Source organism: Manis pentadactyla, chromosome 2 (genome assembly GCF_030020395.1).
Source record: "Manis pentadactyla isolate mManPen7 chromosome 2, mManPen7.hap1, whole genome shotgun sequence".
NCBI lineage: Eukaryota > Metazoa > Chordata > Mammalia > Pholidota > Manidae > Manis > Manis pentadactyla.
In genome coordinates this window covers 82363810-82376089 of record NC_080020.1, presented here as the reverse complement: position 1 = coordinate 82376089, position 12280 = coordinate 82363810, and the positions used below count along the sequence as shown (strand labels likewise).

At 46.2% G+C, this 12280-nt stretch overlaps 1 protein-coding gene and 1 long non-coding RNA gene across 2 annotated transcripts in view; both read left to right on the top strand.

Annotated features, from left to right (window-relative positions):
• LOC130682657 (uncharacterized) overlaps window positions 1-2035 on the top strand; it is a 75106-nt gene extending 73071 nt beyond the window's left edge. The window contains exon 6 of the mRNA XM_057497505.1: window positions 144-2035. Coding sequence (XP_057353488.1) covers window positions 144-333 — 190 coding nt within the window. The 3' untranslated portion in view covers window positions 334-2035. The remainder of the gene's footprint in view (window positions 1-143) is intronic.
• A 17-nt stretch (window positions 2036-2052) lies between these two features.
• Window positions 2053-8396, top strand: LOC118926774 (uncharacterized). Its single transcript, XR_005030614.2, has 3 exons — window positions 2053-2878; window positions 3254-5481; window positions 5572-8396. It is a non-coding gene; the product is annotated as an uncharacterized LOC118926774 (long non-coding RNA).
• The last annotated feature ends 3884 nt before the right edge of the window (window positions 8397-12280 follow it).

Here is a 12280-nt window from a genome sequence, read left to right as displayed (position 1 = left end):
TTTGTAAAGTGCAAAGCAATGTGTTTTCTTTTAAGGATGATACTTATGACCCTCTCTCTGAGGGACAAAAAGAAAGCTAAGTATCTTGAAAACCAGAGGTCAGAGACAGAGGTTTACTTGTCCTTGCTCCGTCCTGAACCCAGGATTCCAGTGTGTGTGCCAGAAGAAAGTCTAGAGTGGACCCCCGAGGAGAACCACTCATCTCCCAGCTTTGAAGTCAACTTACAGGACCAGATGGTAACAGGTATGCACGGTACCTTTACATCCAAATATTCCGCTTGCCGCTGCTGCACCCCGCGTATATTTCAGACCTCCCCACCCCCCAGCCAGTAGACTCTCAGGCTCCCCAGAACTGTGTTGGAGTTAACACAGCCACCCCACACAGAGTGTATGTCTATGGTAGTGTGTTGGGGTGGGGCACATGTGTCTCTGTGGTGGGGGAGGGACACAGCAGGAGGAACTGGAGAGTCTCAGAAGGAATCTAGGGAAAATGGCTCAGGAAGGGAGCGGGCAGAACATTTGGGGGCTTCTGTAGACCTCTCCATATGTCCATGAAGTTGGATATTAGCACTCCCAGCTGACCCCAGGCCTGGCTTCTGAGCTCTGTGGGGGGCAAAACAGCAGTATGCCTATACCAATAAGTGGTTAACTCATTTGATAGGGGAAGGAGCAGTAAATAAAGCTCTGTTTTGTATTGTCTGCCAGATTCTCTGGTGTAAATACTTCCACTATGGCTGAGTTCAAGTGACCAGGTGATGTCACTGAACATGCTGTTGGGAAGGGATGTGCTATAACACGCCATATGTAGAATGCCCACCAAGGAGATCTGATAGCAGCTTATAACTTCAAGTGCATAGGTGAGAGTAAGCGTAATGAAGTAAGTAGGAAGTGATGAGGTTTAAGTATCAATTACCTTTATTTTTAGTATGATTTATTTAATTATATACCTGTATAATTTAATGTTTAGTAATGGCAGTGTTTAACAGCCATCCAGAAAAATTCCTGAGATTGTGACACTCAGCTCTCACAAGCCAGTACAGACTGGCTCCAGCACGCACTGGATCTGAAGGGGAACAAAATGCTTGATGCATTAGTGGGATATCCGACTGCTAAGGCAAGTATGAGGCTCCTGCCTGCTGTTCATCCCCAGCCCTGCAGGAGGAGAGCTCCAAAATGGGTCTGAGACAAACAACTGTGCTGCCTCAACTATCACAAGTAAAATAAACAAAGACAAAAAGCCTGCTGGCATAAACTGTTCTCACCTCATGGCTAACCTGTATCCATGTAGCAGGTGGCAGGCCAGGGACTGGAGTGTTAGAGGAAGGTTGAGTTTTGAGATGCAAGGAAGATGACAGTTTAGTTGGTGTCAAAACAGAGATTATCATAGAAGGTTCTTCTAGAAACCCGGTGTGGCATTTGGATGCTGGATGCTTAGGGTGGGGAGAGGAAGCAGGAAAGATAATGGGAGAAAACCAATTCCTTGCACTTCACATTTCTGCCCTGCCCCAGTTCTGGCACAGTTTTTGAAAAACTACATTCCCTCATGAGATTCTTATGGTAAAGGGAAAAACCTTTGTGGTCTCAGAAACACATCTTATAAAATAGGTCTCCCAGAATCAGGCCACAGAGCTGTTCTCAGCAGCCATAATGAGCCACAAAATGAGAAGTGTCTGCGGCCTAGGTGCTACCAAATCCTGACCTGCTGCGTCCACACAGAGAAAAACAGCTAAACACCATTTCAGTCCATTATCAACCCAATCGACTTCTTGACTGGCAGCAGAGTAGAAATCTGGTTCTAAAAATAACACTGTAATCTGTGACCTGGAATAATCACACCTATCAAAAGCCAGGTTAAAGAGTGTGTGCATGTGTGTGCGTGCGTGTGTAGGAAAGGTGAGAAAATGAACACTACCTTGTGTATACATGCAACAGTAATTTTCTTTGTCATTTTGTATTTTCTTTCTGGGTAGCAGCCTCCATGCTGGGAAGTGGGGCCTCGGGGGGAAGGCACCAGCACTAATGTATACCCGCCAGGACCCAGCTCAAGCCCAGTGTTTGAGCTGCTCTGAGGTAGGCAGTCACACAGCCAGGAAGTGGTAGAACTGTGTTTCAAACTTTTCTGTTGGGCACTGAAAACCTATGCTCTGCTGCTGCTAATCACATGCTTCGCAGATTGGACCAGAGATGTCAGGGGCTGGGTCATCCTCATTGTGGTGCGCCCAGCACCAGAACAGTCAGCAGTGGAGGAGAGTCCACCAATGCTGCCTGAATGTAGTTATTTTAAAACACAGAGTGACATCTGAGTGTTTGACATGTGGCATGTGAATGGGGAAGAAACTCTACAACTATCCTAGAGCCAGTGACACCCCCTGAGTCAAGGCTTAAAACCAGATAGTAGCAGACATTGATCCCTGTAGTTACAGTTCCTGGTTTACTTGTCAGCATGGCGTTGCTTGTCAACATTTCTCAGCAAGCTTTGAAGTCAGACACCTTTCAGTGATACAGGTATGTTAGACTGCACCCCAGAGCAGGTCTGATTTTGTCTTTGGGCTCCAGAGATGCTTAACCCTTTAAGAAAAGCCTAATAGAGGAATAGCTAGATTGGCAAAAATAGAACTTGGCAGTGGGGGAATAATTTTGCACTATTGGTCATGGGGTTCCTTTAGATCATCATATTCTAGAGTGTGTGTAAATGGAATCAGTATGAATCGGTAGCCCTAGACCGAGATCTCCATACACCTGCCCTGTCCCTGTGCAAAGGAGCGCTCAGCTCTTCCTCCCTTCCTCCTCTTTTCTTTTCTCCAGGAAGAGATAGGTCCCCTCAGTTTGTTCTCAGGTCTGGCGAAGAGACAAGCTGGCTGCCGCTGAAAAGGAAAATGTGAGTGGGAGAAGAGATTGGGGGCTGGAGGGAGGAGGAGAAGGATCTGTGATGGCTGCTGAGAGAGCCACCCCATGCCTGCTGAACACCCTGCACGGGGGGCAAGACCCCCTCTGGGGGACTGTTCACCCAGGGCTCCTGGGGAATCTTGAGGGAGAAAGAAACATGGTCCCCACGGTGTCAGGGCCCCACCTGTTTACAGAAAACCGGTTTCCACCTCCCAAGGGGGTAAATTGAGCTGCATATCTGATGATGAGGAAGTGAAGTGGAATGTGAGAATCCTCATTACTGACGTCAAGCTTGCCTTTCATTTTATTTATACCCATGACATTGTGACACTGGATCTAATTTTCCATTGTATTTTTTCCTCTTTAGGTCCTGAGAGATGACAAGTGAATTTGTGTCTGAGCCTGGAAAATAATTTTAAATTGGAAGCTGGGGTTCCTACAGGATTTGTCTATCTCCGTTTTCCCACCTGCCTGCTCCTCCCTTGAACCTCTCAACTCACCATCAAAAAGGGCAAAAGGGATCACAGCTCCTACAGGGCCTGACTGCCCTCAAAGTCAGAGCTCAAGGCATCTTGCCCCCTCCTCACTGGTGACAGGCTGTTCCTTCCTGGCACAGGTGCTGGAGGGAGGCCAGGGAGCAGTGAGGTTGCACGGCAGCCTTGGCACAGAGCCCTGGCTGCTGTCTGGGCATGAAGCTGGGCTCTGATACCAGGAGGGGATTCTAGCTCCCTGAGCCAGAATTGCCTGTGCAGAGACCACTCTGCTGCTCAAGCCCTGGTGGGTCCCACTGCTTCTGCGGGTTCAGGAGCAGAAATGAATCTGGAAGGAATGGCAGGAGCAAGTAGAAGTTGCTGGGGCACAGGCGAGCTGTGTCTGCATGTGCAGAAGCAGCCCGTGGGGGTGTGCTTAGGGTGGAGGACAATGGCATGCATGTCCAGCAAGTGGACAGAACAGACTTTACCCCAATTCCTTGCTCCACTGTGGGACTAGGGGCCTCAGCCCTAAGGACAACCTCCCTCCATCACCAACCAAGGGCCTCAAATCCAGATGATGCAATGTCTCTAACATGGGGCCCTCCCCACCCCAAAATGAAAGCTCCACCAGGCTGCCCTCAGACCCATCACTATTCAGTAGGGCCTCCTGTTGCCACTTTTTCAACAATATTTTTCAGCCTCTGACCCTAGAGTAATCTCAGCTTCCTTGTACTCAGTTCAGAAGATGTCTGTTATTCAGGATTCTGATGTAGAGGTTTGATAAGAGAGGCCTCAGGCCTTCTGAATTAGTAAACCAACAGGGTCAAAGGATTAAAAAACCAAGAAGCACGAAGAGAGCCACACCCCGAGAGGTGGCAGAGCACCGGCTCCTGTCACCTGAAATCTTCCAGGATATTTAGAAATGTGTCAGTGAGTTCTCACTACATTTACCTTGGATGTCTTGTTTGTTTTCTAAATTAAAGTGTCCTATAGCACCAACAAAATCAGATCCATGTCTTATTGAATCTGCTGTAGTTTCTGTGCTTGGCTTGGTGTTGCTTTCTATTTCTATGTCACTTTTCTCAGTTAGTGGAGGTAAAAATGTCACACAGCAAACTTGTCTAGTAATACAGTGCGGGAAGCTGGAGAGATCTCCTTCAGAGCTGTCCTGTCGCACTCCAGCCAAGGCACAGGTGTGGGAGCTGCACGGGGAGGAAGGGCTGTCTTCATGGGCGGCCGCTTAAGGCCAGGCCGGCAGAGTTCTGTCCACAGCAGTTCACCTAGACCCAGTCCTGAAGCCTGTGACTGTTTAAGCAGCCTGTTTCAAATGCTTTCTGTGAGCAAATCTATTCAGTGCTTTCCTAAAAGGTACTGGGGTGGGGGTGAAGGCCACAGGCAGGGTGGTATATGCGGGCAGTTTCTACCAGCTAAAAAGCACAGAAGTAATGCAAAGCTGCAGGAAATAAAAGTATGATGTAAGGAAACACTAAGTGGACTCCATGGGCTCAGGGTATAACTGGACAAGCTCTGGGTTCCATACTGGGATGCTGGTGTCACTTAGAAATCCCTCTCCCAAGGCTCATTGGAGGCTTGCTTGGGATTCAGTGTGTGTTATTTGTAGTCAGTCCAGGATTCAAGTACTTCTTTATTAGCTCTGTGATGTTGGGAGGGCACTCAAACTCTCCAAGCCTCAGTTTCCACATCTGTAAAAGGGAGCCACTCAGCCTGTCACAGAGGATTAACATGGGCGGCTTAAAGTTTAGGAATACACAGCATGTCCTTGGCATTGAGCATGCACAGGGCTCCCTCACCTTCCCAGTTTGGACTGGGGATCAGAGAGCCCCGCAGATGGGTCTGCTTCTAAGTCCTAGCCCAGCCAGGTGGCTCCACTTCTCTGAGTGTTCTTTGTGACAGGATACAGAAGTTGGGAATCCATATGCCGACTGAACAGATGTGGGCTATGTTGACTGTGTTGACTGACATGTGGGCTGCAGGAGCAAGTGAGCCCCGTGACTCAGGGGTACAGTGTGGGAAGAGGAATTGTTTTCATGAGCCAGGGCTGGGAGAGAAGAGCCGAGAACATGAAGATGTAGCTGGCCCGATCCTCGCCAAGCACCCCAAGGTAGAGCAGGGCTGGGGGCGGGACTGCCTCAGCCAGGACTCTTTCTGCTTTAATTCTGCCTCGGAGGTTCACGTGAACCTGATTTTACAGGGTACACAGCACTTTACCCTGAGCCAGAATTCCCAGGACAAGGGCCCAGCCACTTCTCCAACCCCACAGGCTCCGTCCTGGCCCCGGCTACCAGATGCACACCATCCTCTGGGTGTCATTTTGGGTGTTCCTGTGTAACATGAAGACTCTGCTAAGAAACATATTGAGTGACACTGTTGTCAAGAGGGATCTCACAGGGCTGTTCCATTGGCCCTGGGAGAAAAAGATGTACACCAAGAAATTATTTTTCTGATGAAATTGAAATTCTGTCTATCTAACCAAGTCAAGGTAGAAAGTAAACCTTGATTCCATATTATGCACATTAGACCTGAAAGAGAAGAATGAGCCCTTGGGTTAACGAACCCAAGGTTTGTTAGGCATTTGTGCTGGCTTCACAGTGGCCCCAAGAGAAAAGCAAAGAATGGTCAAAAACCACTGAGAATGTGAAAAACCCCTAAGAATTTTGCTCTCCTCCTTTACCAAATTATTTGCCCAAGCCGCTGATAATGAACTAACTGCCTAAATCCCTTGACTCCCATCCACCTCCCCATTTACACTTGTGGTTTGTCAGCAATGGAAAAGAAAGGGAGGCTGAAATGCAGGGGGTCATGGGTGGTCTTCACTCTGGATGGTAAATAAATGAAACTCATCTGTCTTTCATGGCTGGAAGCAAAAGTTCAAACAGTGGGTTCAAGATGTACTCCAGTGTCTCAGCCAAATTGGTTCACAAGCACATTATGGGTAGAAAAACCTGGCCAATAAATCAGCACTGATTATCTACTATGTGGCAGGCACGGTATTAGGCTTTGCGTATACAAGGTCCCTGCCTTCAGAGAACTCAGGGTCTGGTGAGTAAGATAGATTTTAGGCAACGAAAGACACCAAACTTTATACAATTTGCAGATTGTGATAAATCAATAGCTGTTATGAGAGAGCAACAATGGGAATTGGGATACCTATGGGGTATGGTTAAGAAAGATCTTTCTGTGGAGGTGGCAGTTGAAATACAGCCTGCAACAGTGCCTCTCAAATTTTAATGTGCATCAGAATCACCTGGAGAGTTTGTTAAAAACATGAAAGAAAAAACAGTTTCTGGGTCCAAATCCCAGAGTTTCTGATTCAGTAGGTGTGTAGTAGGTACCAAAGATTTGCATTTCTAACATGAGAGTGATGCTGAGACTGCTGGTGTAGAGAACACACTTTGAGGACCACGAACCTGGAGGATCAGTAGGAATTAGCTGGGTAAAGAGTGGGGGGAGAGTGAGGGAGCAGCATGTGCAAATGCCCTCATGTGGGAACAATCTGGGGGGGCTTCAGGTAATGGAAAGGATTGTCTGCAAGGCAGTGAATTCGTGGCTTGAGATGATGTTAGAGATGAACCTGGCCTTTATCCCCATCCTGAAACTCACTCCAACAGAGCCACCTCCAATGGTAGCATGCCTAAGAAGAATGGTTCCATTGACCCTTGGATATGTCCTACTGCAACTAGGACATACCCCAGCTAATGGAATAGTGTGACCCTGAGATATTGTGAAGATTCACAGTGACAAGGTATGTAAAGGGCTGAGTGCAGAGCAAACGATCAGTCTATTCTTGATGCCTTTGCTCCCTCCATTCCCTGGCTTGAAACATGGCCCTATTTTAGTTATAAGAGGACATCTTCCTAAAGTGGTACTAAGGTGCTGCAAGCAAAAAGAGTTAATGTGGAAGTGGTCCTTCATACCTGAACTGGGATCTGATTAAATAGTTGGCTATAGAGAAGAAATCTAGATTCCACTCCCAAACAGCAGGTATATGTGTGTATTTTCCTACATTTCATGCAATTCATTAATGTCACAGGACATTAAACCAAAGAAAACATGGGTTGAGTCTTTGGAGCCAAAGTGTACCACTGGCATTAGGCCAATTCAATTCAGATCGTGTTTACTGTGCATTCACTCTGTGCCAGGTGCTATGGTAGGTGTCGGGAAGACAAAGACGGATGATCAAGGCTGGTCCCTCCTCTTCAGGAGCTCCTCATTTCACTGGTAGATGGCCACACAAATAACACAGCAGTGGAATAAAAGCCACAGCAAGGGTCTGTGCAAAGGGCAATAAAAACTCAGGAGAGAGAAGTTCTGCCTGGAGAAGTCAGAGAAGGTCACATACAAAAAGTGACATTGGAGCCAAGCCTAGAATGGAAACATGTAGAGAATGAGCAAAACTGAAGGATGAATGAACAAATTTCCTTTAAAAAGTTTTTTGTTATTGTTTTTTTAAGCTCTGACCTAAATCATTATGAGCTTCTAGAAGACACATGGCCACATGGTGTCGAATTTGATTTAAAATATTGCATAAACTTATATATAGAAACACATATGGAAACAATCTGAAAATATTTCTCCTCAAATATAGTGCCATTTGCTTTTATGAATTTGCTATTTTTGGATGAAAATGTGAAATATGGTTTGGTCTTCTGAGACTCAGAAGAAATTATATCACCATTTGGTTGTTAATTCACTAATTATTTAGTCAGTCAACAAATATTTAGTTAGAATTCTCAATTTTTGAGGCATTGTAATAGGTCCTTTAGGGGCAACAAAGATATGTAAGTTATTGTCCTACCCACAGGACTCTTTGAGGCTTAGGAGTGAGAAAAACATCTGAACACAAATAATTCTAACACAAGTGGGTGGTAAATGATATGAATGAATACAAACAAAATGCTCCTGGTATCTAGAGGAAAACAAGCCATTTTTGATTGGGATAAGCACAGAAAGCTTGGCCTTTATGGAGAAGCCATTTGCACTAGGCCTGTAGGATGGGAAGGGATTAGACATATAGAAACCAGGGTGTGTGTGGGGTGGGGAGGTACTCCAGACAGAGGGAGGGTTGTGAACAAAAGGGGTGGAAGGTGACTTGCAAACGGCACTTTGCCCTGTTTATGGGTATGACCTGGGGAAAGAGCTGGAGCAGGTAGATGGGCACCTCACAGGAAAGTCTGAACTTCATTCCACTGGCTGGGACACTTGGGATTCTCAATGCCAAGCGTTTGTCACTTGGTTCCTTGTACATTTGTTTTAGTTGGTATCTCAGGCCTGACCTTTGTCTTGGCATACTTTTGTCCACCCCATAGGATCTATTTAAAAAAATCAGTCTGTGTATGCCAGTAGTAGTAAAATCATAATGTGGCTCCCATAAAGGCCACAGATTGAAAGTAGACCTTTTCTTTAGGAATTTGTCACTCCACATCTGGAAGTTGAAAGAGATGGCTTTGTCCCTTCAGGAAACAGCTGAAGGCTTGTCTACACAGGTGTGGACAGGTGTGGGTAGGGTTAAGGGAAACCAGCAAGGGATGTTGCAGTGTCTTAGGGCAAGTGAGAGCCAAGAAGCTGTTAGTGCCTGTAGGCATGGTAACACCCCTAGGTGGATGGCAGTGGGGCAGGGGATGCAGCAGGTACTGGAACTTGGAAAGTGCTCTGTGTTGCCATGGAGGCACACAGCTACTGCCTATGCTCTGATCCTGTGCTGATGTCTGTCATTGGCTGACCCCTCACTGACGAATCCAGTGGGCAAGGGGTCCATTCATGTATTCCCTGCACATCAGCTCCCAGGGCACTGTGGGAGCAGGGGGAAGAAGGATGAAGAGCTCACCTGGAAGGGCAAACAGAGACTATTCAGCACAGTCCCTTTTAGCTTTAATATTTCTATGATTCCAAAACAACCCAAACTACAGTAAGTCTTCATTTAACAAATGTGTTCCAAAACACTCATGTTTTCAGAAATTTATAACAAATAGGAAACATGGAACCATCTAGATGGATAGATGAATGGGTGGATGGTGGAGGAGCCTTTGGCTGAGACAGGTCACCAAATAGTAACTGGATTGCAAGATTGGTGAACACAGGGACTGGGCTGTATTGGTTTGTTGAAACTTTGATGCTCAGCACTGTGCCAGGAGCTTGGTATACCCCAGTAAACATTTGTCTGAATGTTGTGAAAGATTAAACAACAGCAAGAAGCAACATAAAATGTGCATCTGGGAGTCTCAGGCTAGGAGAACCCAAGTTAGGGTCAGGAGCTAACATTCTTGGACCCAGGAGAAGCAGGTGATAACCCTGTTTGTTTTTCTGCTTCTAGTACCATTTAGGTCAAAGTTTCTAGCACTTCCCAGGGAACAAAGGCCCTTTAATGGTGTTGAGAAGATAAAAGTCTTTCCTTTCAATCTTTCAACCTTTTCCAGGCACTTCAATGAGCAACATTATAACTCTTACATTCCAACTTTAATTCATTCATTCATTTATTCATTCAGTGAACATTTATTGAGTGCTAATTTTGTTTGTGTCTGGGAATCTAAAATAAGGCAGATAGAACCTCATCCCTCAAGGGGCTTAGTTTGGTAGGCACTACATACATGGGACACTAGGAAACTGCAGGCTTAGTGCTGGCTCTGGGGAACCTGGTCTGCCATGGGAGAAACAGAGGGCATCCTGTGTACACTGGAGGTCTCCCAGTTGGTAAGCTGAGTCCTGAAGGACTCGCCTACCTGTTTCCTTTATCTCTGGCAATGATCCTCCTCCCCCACATCCCTCGGTCCCCCTATCACCCAGTAAATAAATAAGAAAGTGGGTAGTGAGTAAATGACTTGTAATGTAAATTCCTAGCTGAGGTAGTATTTTGACTCAGATACATTCACACCAAAGTGCCCTAATGCACTGAGTGAACACAGAGGGTGGGTACGGTCTTTCCTCCACCTAGAGAAGAGGGACAAGAGGTCAGGAGGGCACAAAGCAGTGTCTTGATTGGAGGGAGGCTGGGAGCTGTCTAGACAAACCTCACTGACTGCAGAACTTTTTGGAGAATCAGCACTATTTGCCTTTAACTCTTTGCAAACAAATGGAAAGTATGTGAGGAGGTTTGTTCGTTTATTCACACTTGCTTATTTTTTTTAACCCCTAGGAACTGAACATGGGGTGAAGTTCTCAGAAATGTGGATAAGGATCTGCATGATCCATGTTGACACCGATCCACCTGATTCACGAAAGCAGCTGGCTGATTTTAACACACAGGCAGTTGTGCTATGAAATTGCTTCATTCCCAGAGGTTTTGTTAATCAGGACATTCTTGTCTTTAACATGAGCATTAGGAGTCATAATGAGAGGAAAAAATAAGTCGAGAAGGAGGAGATGGGGAAAAAGAAAGGGTCCGTCAGAATCTAAGGGACAATGGTTTCTTAATTTATCTATATTGCCCTCTTTAAAAAACTCTGCTAGAGTTGTGAGAATTTGATTAAAATGCATCCTAATTGTTAGACAAATTTGGGAAATAGAAGTGTTTTTTAATTTACTCGCTTTTCCCTCCTCCCTCCATCTCATTTTTTAAAGGAGGAAAAAATTTCCAGCTGCAGGTTTTGCTGGTGTGTGTGTAGAGCTGTATTTCCTTTTCGGTAAGAATGCTACTTCTGTTAGGGAACAAGCGTCTCCATTTACAGTCTTTAACACATTCAGAGTTTTGATGGCTTGAGCCTGGACAGAGTCATACTGGAACCAAGCTCTGGCTGGAAGAGACATAATCTTACCTTCTGGCCATCTGCTGATGTTTCCTTTGTCCAATTCTCTCTCTGTTCACCCTTTGGAAGCCTTTGAGGCTACATCCTGACCACTCCTACTCTTAACTTCTTCTCTTGTATATTAATGATCCCTCAATTTTTACCTCCAACCCAAACATTTCCCTTCACTGGCAGACCTATTTCCTTTTACCTCCTAGACATCTTTCCTGCGTGTTCCGTGAGCACCTCGGATCCAATGTGTGCAAAACTGTTCCTCAGAGCACTTGCTCTGTCCTAGTAGGAGGTACTGGCATCCGAATCACCCACTCACAGCCCATCAGTCACCAAGTCCTATTCCATCGTGAATTTCTCTCCTATTCTTCCCCTCCTCTCTGTTCTTAATGGCAGTGCTGTGTGTCGCACTGCCCTCAGCGGCTTCCGGGTTAGTATTATCTCTCTACCCCCATCGGTCTTCCCCAGCCCATGCTTCTTTCCACCACCAGATTTATCTTCATCATCTGCAGGTCTCCATGTCTATCCCTTGCACAAAATCTTACAGGAATTCTCCATTTTCTAGCTCTTCATATAAGTGGATGAGTCATTTGAATAGTTTCATCCTTTTTGGGGGGTGTTCTTCCTATTATATAGCCACAGCTCCTGATTCTCTTTTTGGCACCTGCTCCTCTGCTTGACCTGTAGGAGTTGGCAGGCCCAGAGTGTGGTCTCTGCCCTCTTCTCCCTTCTGATTACATGGCCCCTCAGCTGACCCTCTCCAGCACCACGGCTTATGGTAGCATCTATACACTAATGATTCCCAGATTTACGGCTCCAGCTCTGACCTTTCTTCTGAGCTCCAGACACATAGACCCGACTGCCTCCCTAAAAACTTCACTGAAATGTCTAATAGAGGCTTGACCTGAACAAGGCCCAAGCAGGGCTCTTGATGCCCCACGCATTCTTGTCTGCTCTGCCCCCATCCTTCCCCACCTCAGTAAATGGTACCACCATCCTCCCAACTGCCTAGACACAAAACCTAGGTTCTTCTCTCTCCTCACTGCACTCCCTGTGTGCACTCCCTTTTAAGTCTTCCCAGCCTTATATTCAAGGTGCATGCATCCTGAACCCAACCTTCCTATCAGTCTGCACTCCTTTCTCCCTCGTCACCACCATCTCTTGCTTGGA